We start from the raw sequence: 12,068 nt of genomic DNA, 5'->3' as shown, positions 1-12,068 counted from the left end.
TTCCTACTCCACATTTTATGGTTCTTGAAGGAAAAATTGTAAACTATTTCAAGCTTTTGGGAGAAGAATGGGACTTCCTGCCCAATGTTCATGTTATTACTATATATCTGGTCCATGATGCTCATTTATGTATTATTTATCTACAGGGTCTTGCTGCATTCAGGGCTAGCCTCTGGCCTGGGTCTCACCATCCTTCTTCCTCTGCTCTGAGAACTGAGATTACAGATGTGGGCATCCACACCTGACTTTCATAATGCCTATTTGTTGAATAGCTGCTAAATGAATGGATAGCAGAATTAATAAGTTAGCTCTCTGCCAAAAGAAGCCATGGCATTAGATTTCTATCTTGTTTTATACCCAGAAATCACTATGGTCTGAAAACTGGCTTCCTAAGCATCCCGTGTGTCAGATGAACCAGTGGGTTCTGTGATGATGATGCACGATGTCCCTGTGCTTGTTTGACTTGAGAATGCTTGAAAGTGGATCATTGCTCACATGGGCTCTCAACTTTAAACACTGCCTTTGACACTATTTTCTGGAATGTTCTTTTCATTCTCTAGACTGAGAGAGTGTAGTATTGCATCTCAGACACAAGACAAGTACTGTTGTTAATTTTAACTCTTTGGGGACCCATCATCCAGCTCCCAAATAAATACACAGTCTTATTCTTACCTATGAATGCCTGGCCTTAGCCTGGCTTGTTTCTAGTCAGTTTTTCTTAACTTAATTATCCCATCTACCTTTTGCCTCTGGATTTTTATCTTTTCTCTGTTCTATATACCTTTCTTTACTTTTCACTCTGTGGCTTGCTGTGTAGCTGGGTGACTGACCCCTGACATCCTCCTCTCCTTCTGCTCCTTTAGCTCCCTGATCTTCTCTTCCCAGATTTCTCCTCCTTTTTATTCTCTCCACCTGTCAGCCCTGCCTATCCTTTCTCCTGCCTTGCTATTGGCCATTTAGCTCTTTATTAGACCAATCAGGCATTTTAGACAGGCAAAGTAACACAGCTTCACAGTTAAATGCAACATAAAAGAGTGCAACACATCTTTGTATCACTAAAACAAATATTCCACAGCATAAACAAATGTAACATACCTTAAAATAATACTCCACATTTAGATCTTACATTTCCTAGTTGAATTTCATACCTAGAAATTGTTTAATGGTATAAATAGCATAACTCCATCCAGCTTCTTTCCTACTCTCTTTTCCTTCTCTATCCCAAAGAGACAACTTTTCTATCTTAAAAATAACAAAACACAAGCCCTTTTCTACAAGAACTGCTCCAGCACAGCATTGACTATGCTGCTGACCTGGGCTATGGTTTGTCGTGGCTTGTGTTTGCCTGCTTAGAGAAACAGTAAGCTCTGGCCACAGAATGTGAACATGTGTGTGTGTGTGTCTCTGTGTGTTTGTGTGCATGTGTGCCTACATGTGTGTGTGCATGCATGCATGTATGTGTGTGTATGTATTTGTGCATGTGTACCTGCATGTGTCTGTTTGTATAAGTGTATGTGTACCTGTGTGTGTCTGTGTGTTTGTGTGTGTCTCTCTCTGTGTATGTATTTGTGCATGTGTACCTGCATGTGTCTGTGTATATAAGTGTGTGTGTACCTGTGTGTGTGTGTGCATGTGTTACTTTCCTAGTGCTGCTATAATGAATTACAAGTGTTTCACAGGTTAAAACAAGAAAAATCTATTACTTTACAGAAACAGAGGTCAGATCCCCCAAAATGGGTCTTAGAAGTTAAAACCAAGAAGTCTCAAGTACTTTGCACTCTCTGAAGGCTTTTTTTTGGAGGGGGAGGGGGTATTCAGTTCCATTGACTATTCCAGTTTCTAGAGCAGTGGTTCTCAATTTGTGGTTCTTGATCATTTTCAGGGCGGAACAACCCTTTCACAGGGATCACATACCAGATATCCTGCATATCAGACATTTACGTTATGATTCAAAACAGTATCAAAATTACAGTTATGAAGTAGTAACAAAAATAATTTTATGGTTGGGGTCAGCACAACATGAGGAACTGTATTGAAGGGTTTCGGCATTAGGAAAATTGAGAACCACTGTTCTAGAGATACCTGCATTCTTTGGCTTCTAGTCCCTTCTTCTCCCTTCAGAGATTATCACACCAGCAATGCATCCCACCATGTTCTTTCTGCTTCTGGCACTCCTATCTCCCTCTTGTTGGAATCTTGACAATGACACTGAGACTACTTGAGAATGCAGTGTCATCTCCCAGTCTCACCATCTTTATCACATGTACAAAGTCATTTTCAGGGGTAAGGGGACACATTTATGTCTGTGGGAACCAAATGAACCTTCAGTGTTCAGGTGCATGGTGGGTAAGCAGAGTATCCCACATACTGCAGGAAGGAGATGCCCCCATCCCACAATCTCAGGGAATTTCTGAAGAATTCTAGAATGACTTTCCTTGGGCTTCTTAGAATTGGAAACATGGATTCTTGTAAAGATTGGCAGACTTCCTCCTGAATTTAATAACTCTAAATTGATACATTCTAAAATTGCCTTTGCACAGTTGAAACCTTTGCATAGTCAAATAATGAGATTTTCTGAAGTATGAATGTTGATTTTTCTATTCCTCATGGCCTGCTGAGGATGAAACCCAGGGATCTAGTCATGGCACGCAGTGCTCTAGCCATAACCCACATTGACAGGACAGCCCTGAGATTTGGTGATAGGGTCTTGCTCTGCAATACAGGCTGACCTTGAACTCAGGAGCCTCCTTCCCCTGCCTCTGAGAACTGAGATTACAGGTGTGGACTGCCAAGCCCATTTCTATACTCTTAACATATAAATTTTGGTTTTTGATTGTAGTTGAGGAGCTGTGGTGGTCTGGAGCCCCTGGTAGAGCTCCTGAACTCCAAGAACGATGAGGTACGAAGACATGCCAGCTGGGCTGTGATGGTCTGTGCCAGCGATGAGCTGACGGCTGTTGAGTTATGCAGGCTCGGGTGAGTGGATGTCCCTTTCGCCCAGCTCAGGTGTAGAACATGAAAGAAAGAGGCAGACCCATCAGGCCCAAGAAACATCGAGTAGAGGCTGCACTGTCATTTAGCCTGGCACTCAGGAGGAATCACCTGGGGGCAAGACATCTTTGCTTTCCCGTCCACCTGATGGTGCCCTCCCCGAGTGTTCCCCATTCATTTTCAGTGTTCCCTTTTTTACTTCACCCCCATAAATGGTTCTCTTTCACCTTTGCCAAACACAATCCTCTTTATCTCCCAGACTCAAGACTGAAATAAACTGGGTGGGACACTACTTTCATTTTTACTTGCCCCCCCCCACAACACCAAACTCACTCAACATCTGGATTTAATAGAATCCTCCTTCCAGATCACTCTTTCCACAAGCTGCAGATAAGCTTAGTTATCTTTAGCATAGCAGCAAGAGAGGTTTGGAGGATTCCACAGATTCTCAAGCATTTGTTCTTAATACATAATTTGGTAACAAAATCTAGGCTCTCATACTCTTTTTTGCATTACATGAGCGATGAAAGGAAAAGCCAGGGCCAGACTGGTTCACCGCTGAATTCTACTGAATCTTTAGAGAACAGCTAACTCCAGTGCTCCTCAAACTGTTCTGTGAGACAGAAAGGACACTACCAAATTTCACTCTATGAAGCCAGCATTAACCTAATTCAAAACTGGATAAGGATGCAACGATAATAGAAAACAATAGACCAATCTCCCTGATAAACATAGACACAAAATTTCTTCTAACCTGATTTCAAGAGCATAAGAAGATTAGACACCAGGTGGGCTTGTGTTGTAACAGGGAGTGGCACTATTAGGAGGTGTGGCCTTGCTGGGGTAGGCTTTGTTGGAGGAGGTGTGTCACTAGGGTGGGTTTTGAGGTCTCAGGCGCTCGAGTCGGGCCTAGTGTGGCATTCACTTCCTGCTGCCTACGAGTACAGATGTAGAACTCTCAGCTGCCTCTCTAGCACCCCGTCTGCCTGCATGCCACCATTCTTCATGCCATGATGATAATGGACTGAACCCTGAACTGTGAGCCAGCTCCAATGAAATATTTTCCTTATAAGAGCTGTTGTGGTCATGATGTTTCTTCATGACAATAAAAACCCAGTAATAGACACAGAGTAAATAAATGGATTAAAAACAGAAGTCACATGACCATTTCAGTCGCTGGAGAAAAGGCATCTGGCAAAGCTCAACATCCCTTCATGGTTAAAGTTCTGAAGAAATTAGGGCAGGGGGAGACCATACCTTGTACCAGGCTCTTCCTTTTTGACAACCAGTTATCCAGTCATGGCATGGAGACTTCTTACTAGTTTTGAATGCTTGGCCTAATTTAGGCACGTTTCTGGCTAGCCCCTTTAACTTAAATTAACCTGTTTCTTTCTATCTACCTGTTGCCTTGGGGGTTTCTTGCCTTTCTCGCTTCTGCATATCTTACTTTCACTGCTTCTCTATATCTGGCTGGCTGGTGTCTACCTGGCTTTTTGCCCTGAGAGTCTCCCTTACTCGTTTCCTCCTCCTCCTCCTTCTCCTCCTCCTCCTCCTCATCTTCCTTCTCCACCTCCTCCTTCTTCATGCTCCTCTTTTCTTCTTTTGTGAGCCTAGATTTCTCCTCCTATTTATTCTCTCTTCCTTCTCTCTGCCAGCCCTGCCTATCCTTTCTCTGCCTGGCCATTGGCCATTCAGCTCTATATTAGACCAATCAAGAGCCTTAGGCAGGCAAGATGAAAGAGATGCAACACATCTTTACACAATTAAGCACACAACCTTTCATCCTTACACAAATGCAGCACAAACAAATGCACTACACAGTTAAAATAATATTCTGCCACATAAACACATGCAAAGCATCTTTGTCTAGTTAAAATAATATTCTACAACAATACCTCAACAGAATTAAGGGAACATATAACAAACCTACAGCCAACATGTCTAAGTGGAGAAGAACTAAAATCATTGTCTCTGTAATCAGGAATAAGACACAGGCAGCTACAGTGACTGCTGAGATTCCACAGTGCAGAGTCTTAGCTACTGCAACAAGAGAAAGGAAGGAAGAAGATACAAATAGGAAAAGTCAAATTCTCCCTGTTTGTGGACAGCTTAATCTTCCATTTAAAAGATGCTAAATACTTCACAGAAACTCTTAGAACTGACAAATACTTCTAGCAAGTAGCAGGATCTAATTTCGACATCCAGAAATTAGTAGCTTCTTTATGAGCCAACATTAAACTTGCTAAGAAAGAAATAGGCGTGAAACAAATCATATTTACAATCATAAAAAATATATCTAGGAATAAACATAGCCAGTGAAGTAAGAGACTTCTAAAATGAAAATTTAGGACACTGAAGAATGAAGTTGAAGAAGACACTGTAAGATGGGAAGACATCCTATGCTCTTGGTTTGGCATAATAATGTGAAAACATCTATATTTCAGAACCAATTTGCATATTGAGCACAACATCCATCAAAGCTCCAGTGTCATTCTTTGCAGAACTAGAAAAAAAGATCCCAAAATTCATACGAAAGCATAAAAATTCATAAGAACCAAAGCAGTACTGATCAAAAAGAGCAATGCTGGAGATATCACAATAGATTATATTAAATTATAATACAGAGCCATAGTAACAAAACCTATATGGCACCCAAACAGACCAATGGAATGCAATAGAGGTCCCAAATAGTAACATTCATAGCCATAGTCCCATGATTTTTTGACAAAGATGCCACAAATACACATTGGAGAAAATATAGCATATTTGACAAACGACACAGGGAAAAATGGCTATCCACATGTAGAAGAATGATAGGGGAAGTCCTTCTGTGTATATGTTGTCCTATTGGTTGATAAAGCACTGCTGTAGGGAAGCAAGATAGGTGGGACTAGGAGTCAAGGAGGATTCTGAGAAATGTAGTCAAGAGTAGGAGTTGCCTGGGAGGAGAGGGTGCTAGTCTGGCATTCTTTGTAAGATAAGACCTTATAAAATATATATTAGTAATTATGGGTTAATAATTAAGTCAGAGCTAGCCATTAAGAAACCATAGCAAACGACCAACAGCTTCATAATTAATATAGCCTCCTGCATGTTCATTTGGGACTGATGCAGCTCAGGAAGCAGGCTGGTGGGAAGAATCTCATTACAGAAGAATAAATAGATTCACATTTCTTATACTGCTGAAAGAACAATTCAGAGGATGTTGAAGACCTTAATGTAAGACCTGAAACCTTGAAACTGATAGAAGAAAACAAACTGAAATACTTCTAAGTAAAGGCTCGGGCAAGAACTTTCTGAAAGAGACTCCAATAACATAGGAGATAGACCCAGGAATTCACAATGAGATAGAAATTCTCATTTATGCACAGCAGAATGTGCTTACAGGCATGAGCAGACAGCCTTTAGGGGAAAACAACATCTTCAATAACTACATAACAGATTATAAGGATTAATAACTAGAACATATAAAAACTGTAAAGATTATACATCAGAAGACTCATCCACTCAATAAATAGGCTAATGAACTGAATAGATAATCCTCAAAAAAAGAAGTACAAATGACTAACACATTTGTGTTCACCATCCTTAGCTATCAGAGAAATGTAAATTAAAGTTATTTTAATACTCTGTTTTAGCCAGTCAGAAAAACTGACATCAAGAAAACAAATGACAGTAAATGGTGATGAGGCTGTAAGGAATGATGACCCTTCCTACATAGCTAGAAGGAATGTGAACTGCATCCAAAGTACTGAAGGGAAACATACGACAGAGGCCATTCAATGTTCTGTTGAGAAACAGAACCGGCCTAGATGTCCATTAACAAACAGATTTTTAAAAATGTGGGATCTTATCCAACTAGTAAGAAAACTGCAGTTGTGACATCTGAAAAAAAAAAGTGGATAGAATTGGAAATCACTGAGTGAAACTCAATTTAATCTCAGAAAGACATGCACATTTTTCTCCTATGTAGAACCTAGATTTGAATTACATGTATATGTGCACCTACATGTGTGTGTTTAAAGAGACCCTGAGAGGGGAGGAAGAAAACTCAAGGGAGTGATGGGGGGAAAGAGAGGATAATAGAACACATGTGACATATGGCATGTGCCATGTGTTCTATTTCAGAGAGTGGGGACTCTCTAGAGGTGAAAGGGAGCCAGCAATGGAGGGGCAAGGAGGACGAGGAAGGCCAGTGAGTGTGCAAATTAGAATAAAGTGCAGTGGCACATACATATGAAAACGCCATAATAGAACTCATTAGTTTCTATGACAACCTAAAAAAAATCTAAGAAACGACAAAAAACAATGTTTCCTTAAAAATACCCATTCGCCTGTTTTCTGTTGCTGCGGCAATGCCTTAGGAAGAGGAAGGATTGTTTTGGCTCATGGTTTCAGAGGTTTTAGTCTGTGGTTGCTTAGTCTTGTTGTATCTGGACCTGTGGTGAGGCAGCACATCGCAGTGAAAGCATGGAGCCAAGTGGGCTGCTTACGTCATGGCACTAGGAAGAAAAGGGGGAGGGGATGGCTCCCAAGAACCCTTTTAAGGACACACACCCATGACCTATCTCCTCCCACTAGACCCCACCTCAATGCTTCCATCACCTCCCAACAGTGCCACAGGCAGTCAACCAAGCTTTTAATGTAGACATTTATCCAGACCACGTCCTACCAACTGTTTGAATGTGAGTTATTGCATGGCATTTGTGTTCTCAGAAAACACTGCTTTGTCTTCATAATTCTGTCAGTTTTACTTCGTTTAAAAAGGTAGGGAGGCACTAACCTTTCCATCTCAATTCTTCACTCAGTAGCTTAAAGATTATAAATGGGAACTCAATGTCAGCTGGCTTGTAGAAAACAAACAACAGGCATTTTTGCCATTTTTTTTCTAAAAATTTTTTTTCGTTGACAGGGCTCTAGATGTCCTTGAAGAAATTAATCTGTCCGTAAGTCGGAAAAATAAATTCAGTGAGGCAGCCTATAATAAATTGCTCAACAACAATCTTTCCCTGAAATATAGCCAGACTGGCTATTTGTCATCAATTAACATAATTAGTGATGGATTCTATGATTATGGTCGGGTAAGTGATAGCATTTACTTGTGTTTTTACTACGATTTTGCCTTTAATCATGATGCCCTTACATATTTTATAAGCTCCAAACACACTTTACAATTTTACAGATAGGAATGTGAAAATCAGCACTTTAGCCTGGACTACTACTGGCTATAATATTTTGCGTTCTCATACGGTTTTAACCAGGTTCTGTTTTACTAGTAATTTGAGTCAGCTTGTTAATTCAAGTTCAGTTACACCCAGGACTCATACAAACCACCGAGAAATTGCTCCACAAAAGCTTATTTTATTTAACGATGAGTAGTTTTGAAAGAACTACTATAACATCAGTACAAAGATGCTTCAGGAGAACAGAGGACAAGAGCTGGGATCCAGCACAGAACACTGACGCACAGGGAAATGCTGGCAGAGAGGAGGGCATGAGTCTTTGAAACATTCAATGAAACTGTCCTATGTAAAGGAGAATTATGAGTCACTCACCCTGGAAGCATTACGTTCCTGGTATTGCAGGCTTTCACTATGCCAACAGACAAAATAGATAAAAGATCTCTGCTACCATGGGACCCATGGGAGGACACAGAAAACAGGAAATGTGCCAGAGTTTGGTGGGAGGTAAACGAGAGTAGAGCAGAGTCAGGATGAGGGCATCCACAAAACTATGAGGCAATAAAGCGGATAGTTGCCATTTTCAAAATGGTGGTGAGGCAGCCCTCACTGAGAGTGACATCTGAATAAAAACTTGGAGACAGTAGGAAAGTTAGCTTGGCAGCTCTCTAGGGAATGAACTTTCTGGGCAGAGGACTAGGGGCAAATGTGTCTGGCATGTCTAAGGAATATCATGATGGAAGACAGTGTAGGAACAGAGCTGATAAAGTGGAAGAATAGAGATTATGTCAAGTGGGTAAAGGAGCCCAGATCACAGGATTCACAAAGACCTCAACAAGAGCAGGACCTCAGTCTGAAGTGGGAAACGGGGCAGGACCCTCTATATAACGATAGGATCTGTTTTAGTTTTAAAGAATTACTTTGTGTTGTTTTGAAGATTATGAGAACGATCTTAGATGGGAATGGAATCTATTGCTTGATCAAGAAGATCCAGAAGTTTATCTAGTTTGCCCTCTTCTCTCAGGCTGACAAAATTATCCTGGAATCACTTCTATGCCCTCCCACTCTCAAGCAGCCTCTTTTTCTTTGATTAGTATTGTTATATATACATAGTGTGTGTGTGTGTGTGTGTGTGTGTGTGTGTGTGTGTGTGTGTGTGGTGTGGGTGTGGGTGTGGGTGGGTGGATGGGTGGACAGACGGATGGATGGATGGATGGATGGACAGAGAGAGAACCTGCTGAGTCCATTTTTATTGCTTGTGTGTATATAGTTTCAGTGCTGACCACTCCATATTGGATAACCACTAAGGGGACTTGTACCTGGGAGAGGTTAGTCTCCTTCTCCCAGCAGTCATTAATTGCCTGTGGTTCTTTGTCTAGAGGTAGGACCCCATGAAATTTTCTTCCCTCTGTGTTAACGTGCCCATGAGTGTTTTGCCTGCACAGATGTATGTGCACCATGCGTGTTGTGTGCCTGGTGCCTGAGAAGGCCAACAGAGAGCACCGTACCTTCCAAGACTGGAGTTACAGACAGTTGTAAAGTGCCACGTAGGTTCTGAGAATTGTACCTGGGTCCTCCTCAAGAGAAGAGAATGCTCTTAACTGCTGAGCCATCTTTTCAGCTCCAGTTTCTCTTTAGATAAGCCCACAATTTTTGAGGAATCAGTTTCAGTTCATCATTACTTTTACAGATAAAGTCCTCCCTGGAGTGTGTAGATAAATTTTGGACAGAAATACTTCCAGGGACTATCACAGCTACAGTATGGGATGACTGAGGAAAAAACAGCAAAGAATGTGGGTGCAAATGAAAGTGTGTCTGCTAGCTTTTGGCTTCCAGCTCTAATTATGCATAGAGATTATCATCTATCTATCATCTATCTGTCCGTCTGTCTGTCTGTCTATCATCTGGTCTGCCTTTCAGTTGTCTCTGTGTGTGCACATGAATGAATTAGACTCTTCAAATGTCACAAACCCTTTCTATCGGCACTCATGTTTAAACCATAACGACGCAGAGAACCCACTTTGGTGCTCACATTATCTTACAGATAAATCCTGGCACCAAACTTCTGCCACTGAAGGAGCTCTGCCTACAGGAGCTGAATGACCAACGCGCTATTCTACTGGTCAACAGTAAATCCGATGTGTGAGTCTTTGGGGCAGGGGTGTTAGGGAGGGAAGCTCACAGTTTCTGTTTGTCAGTATGCAGGTATGTGAAAGTTCCCAGTATGGTATCTTCCCAACTATATCTAACACTGTGAAAATGAGGGCTGGTCCATAAACTCAGCCTGACATGGAATAGCCTGTATTTCCCATTGATTCCATGCTAGCAATTTCCAGTGGATTTGGGAAAATAACCACAAGAATGTAAAATGTAGAAAATATTGATAAGTCTCCAGAAATAATGTAGTACAGTTAATTACCACCCATCATTTCTCTTTAAAATAAATAAACGGTAGAGCTAAAAATTAAAGCGTCATTAAAAAAAAATAAAGGGTCTCCTTACACAGTCCAGGTTGGCCTTGAAGTCACAGAGATCCACCTGCCTCTGCCTCTAAAGTGCTGGGACTAAAGGTGTGTACCACCACACCTGGCTTTTAAAACTGGATTGTTCATAGCACAAGTTGGCTTGAGACTCCTTTTGTAGCTAAGGATGGCCTTGAGTTTCTGCCTCTGTCCCTGAGTGGATTACAGGAGTGCACCACCAGGCATGGTGGCTGTGTGAAGAAGATCAAACCCACAGCTGTGTGCATGCAGGAAAAGCGCTCTGCCAGCCCCAGCCCCAGCCCAGCTAAACACTAAAAAAAAAAAAAAAAAAAAAAAAAAAAGATCCTGTGAGCCTGTATATCTATGTACTACCACTATGATATATATCTCATACAAGTATTTCCTGCTCTGAAAAGGATTGACTTTATTTTGTATTAACCTCTTCTTTGTGCTTTCAAAAATGTATGGTGTCATTGAGAGTCTTCTGCAAATATGACATCCCCAAGAAATCTGTTTTATAGGACAAAGTTAGTGTTGACACATTTTAGTTTGTACCTAACTTGAAATGTGTGACATTTTAGTTCTCCACCTCCATCTATGGAGGATAAATCGTCAGATGTTGGCTATGGACGAAGCATTTCTTCTTCATCTTCCTTAAGAAGGGCAAGCAAAGAGAAGACCACGTAAGGACGTAACTTATCAACAGTCAACTAACCCCCTACACGTGAAAGACTGGGGTTTTACTTTAATTAGATTTTTAGATTTTTGGCAACTCAGTTCTTTTGCTTCTTATGGTGATCTAGCTGCATGATTGCTTTGTAAACTGCTGCAGTAAAGATCTCTGGGGCAGGGGGGGGATGTGATGTGGAGGACCTGTAATTGGGTTGAGTTGCCCTGAACTGTGGGTGGATTACACCCTAACTGTTGCAATGGTGATCAAACCCAATCACAATGGGAGAGAAACAACCTTCTAATAGTAAAAATACCTTGTAAATGTAACCTTTGCCACAGTTAGCACCACCAGAATAAGATGTATCCTTTTCAAATGACAAAAAAAAGAAAAACTGTTTACATTTTAGTGCTGGGTTTGGATCGCCCACAGAAGAAAAATCAGAGCCCGCATCAGGACGAAACACTGTCCTTAGCAGAGGTGCCGCCAAAGAGAAAGGATCAAGGTAGGAGATGAATTATCTTCTTCTCCCAGGTACAATCATGACAACCCACAATTATGAAGCAAGGGTCAGAAAGGGAGATGTAGGTTTTGTTTATTCTGGGCTGGGTATGGAACCCCGGCGCCCCCATGGTAGGCAAGGGCTCACACTGAGTCACAACCTAGCTCCTAAAAGTTCCTGTTTAGTAGCCACCCCTTGGGTCTTTAGCAGCCTAGTGCCAGGGTTTGCCTAGCAAGTGTTAC

General features: G+C 41.4%; 1 protein-coding gene across 3 annotated transcripts in view; it reads left to right on the top strand.

Annotated features, from left to right (window-relative positions):
• The window catches only part of Armc3 (armadillo repeat containing 3), an 87,594-nt gene that overhangs the window by 62,954 nt on the left and 12,572 nt on the right, over positions 1–12,068 (top strand). For all 3 annotated transcript variants that reach the window (XM_040755417.1, XM_040755418.1, XM_021234461.2), the window contains exons 12-16: positions 2,840–2,976; positions 7,904–8,072; positions 10,216–10,313; positions 11,236–11,337; positions 11,734–11,829. In XM_040755417.1, the coding sequence (XP_040611351.1) occupies positions 2,840–2,976; positions 7,904–8,072; positions 10,216–10,313; positions 11,236–11,337; positions 11,734–11,829 (602 nt within the window). The remainder of the gene's footprint in view (positions 1–2,839; positions 2,977–7,903; positions 8,073–10,215; positions 10,314–11,235; positions 11,338–11,733; positions 11,830–12,068) is intronic.

Source organism: Mesocricetus auratus, unplaced genomic scaffold, assembly GCF_017639785.1.
Source record: "Mesocricetus auratus isolate SY011 unplaced genomic scaffold, BCM_Maur_2.0 Super-Scaffold_100013, whole genome shotgun sequence".
NCBI lineage: Eukaryota > Metazoa > Chordata > Mammalia > Rodentia > Cricetidae > Mesocricetus > Mesocricetus auratus.
This window is presented reverse-complemented; position numbering and strand designations above follow the sequence as displayed.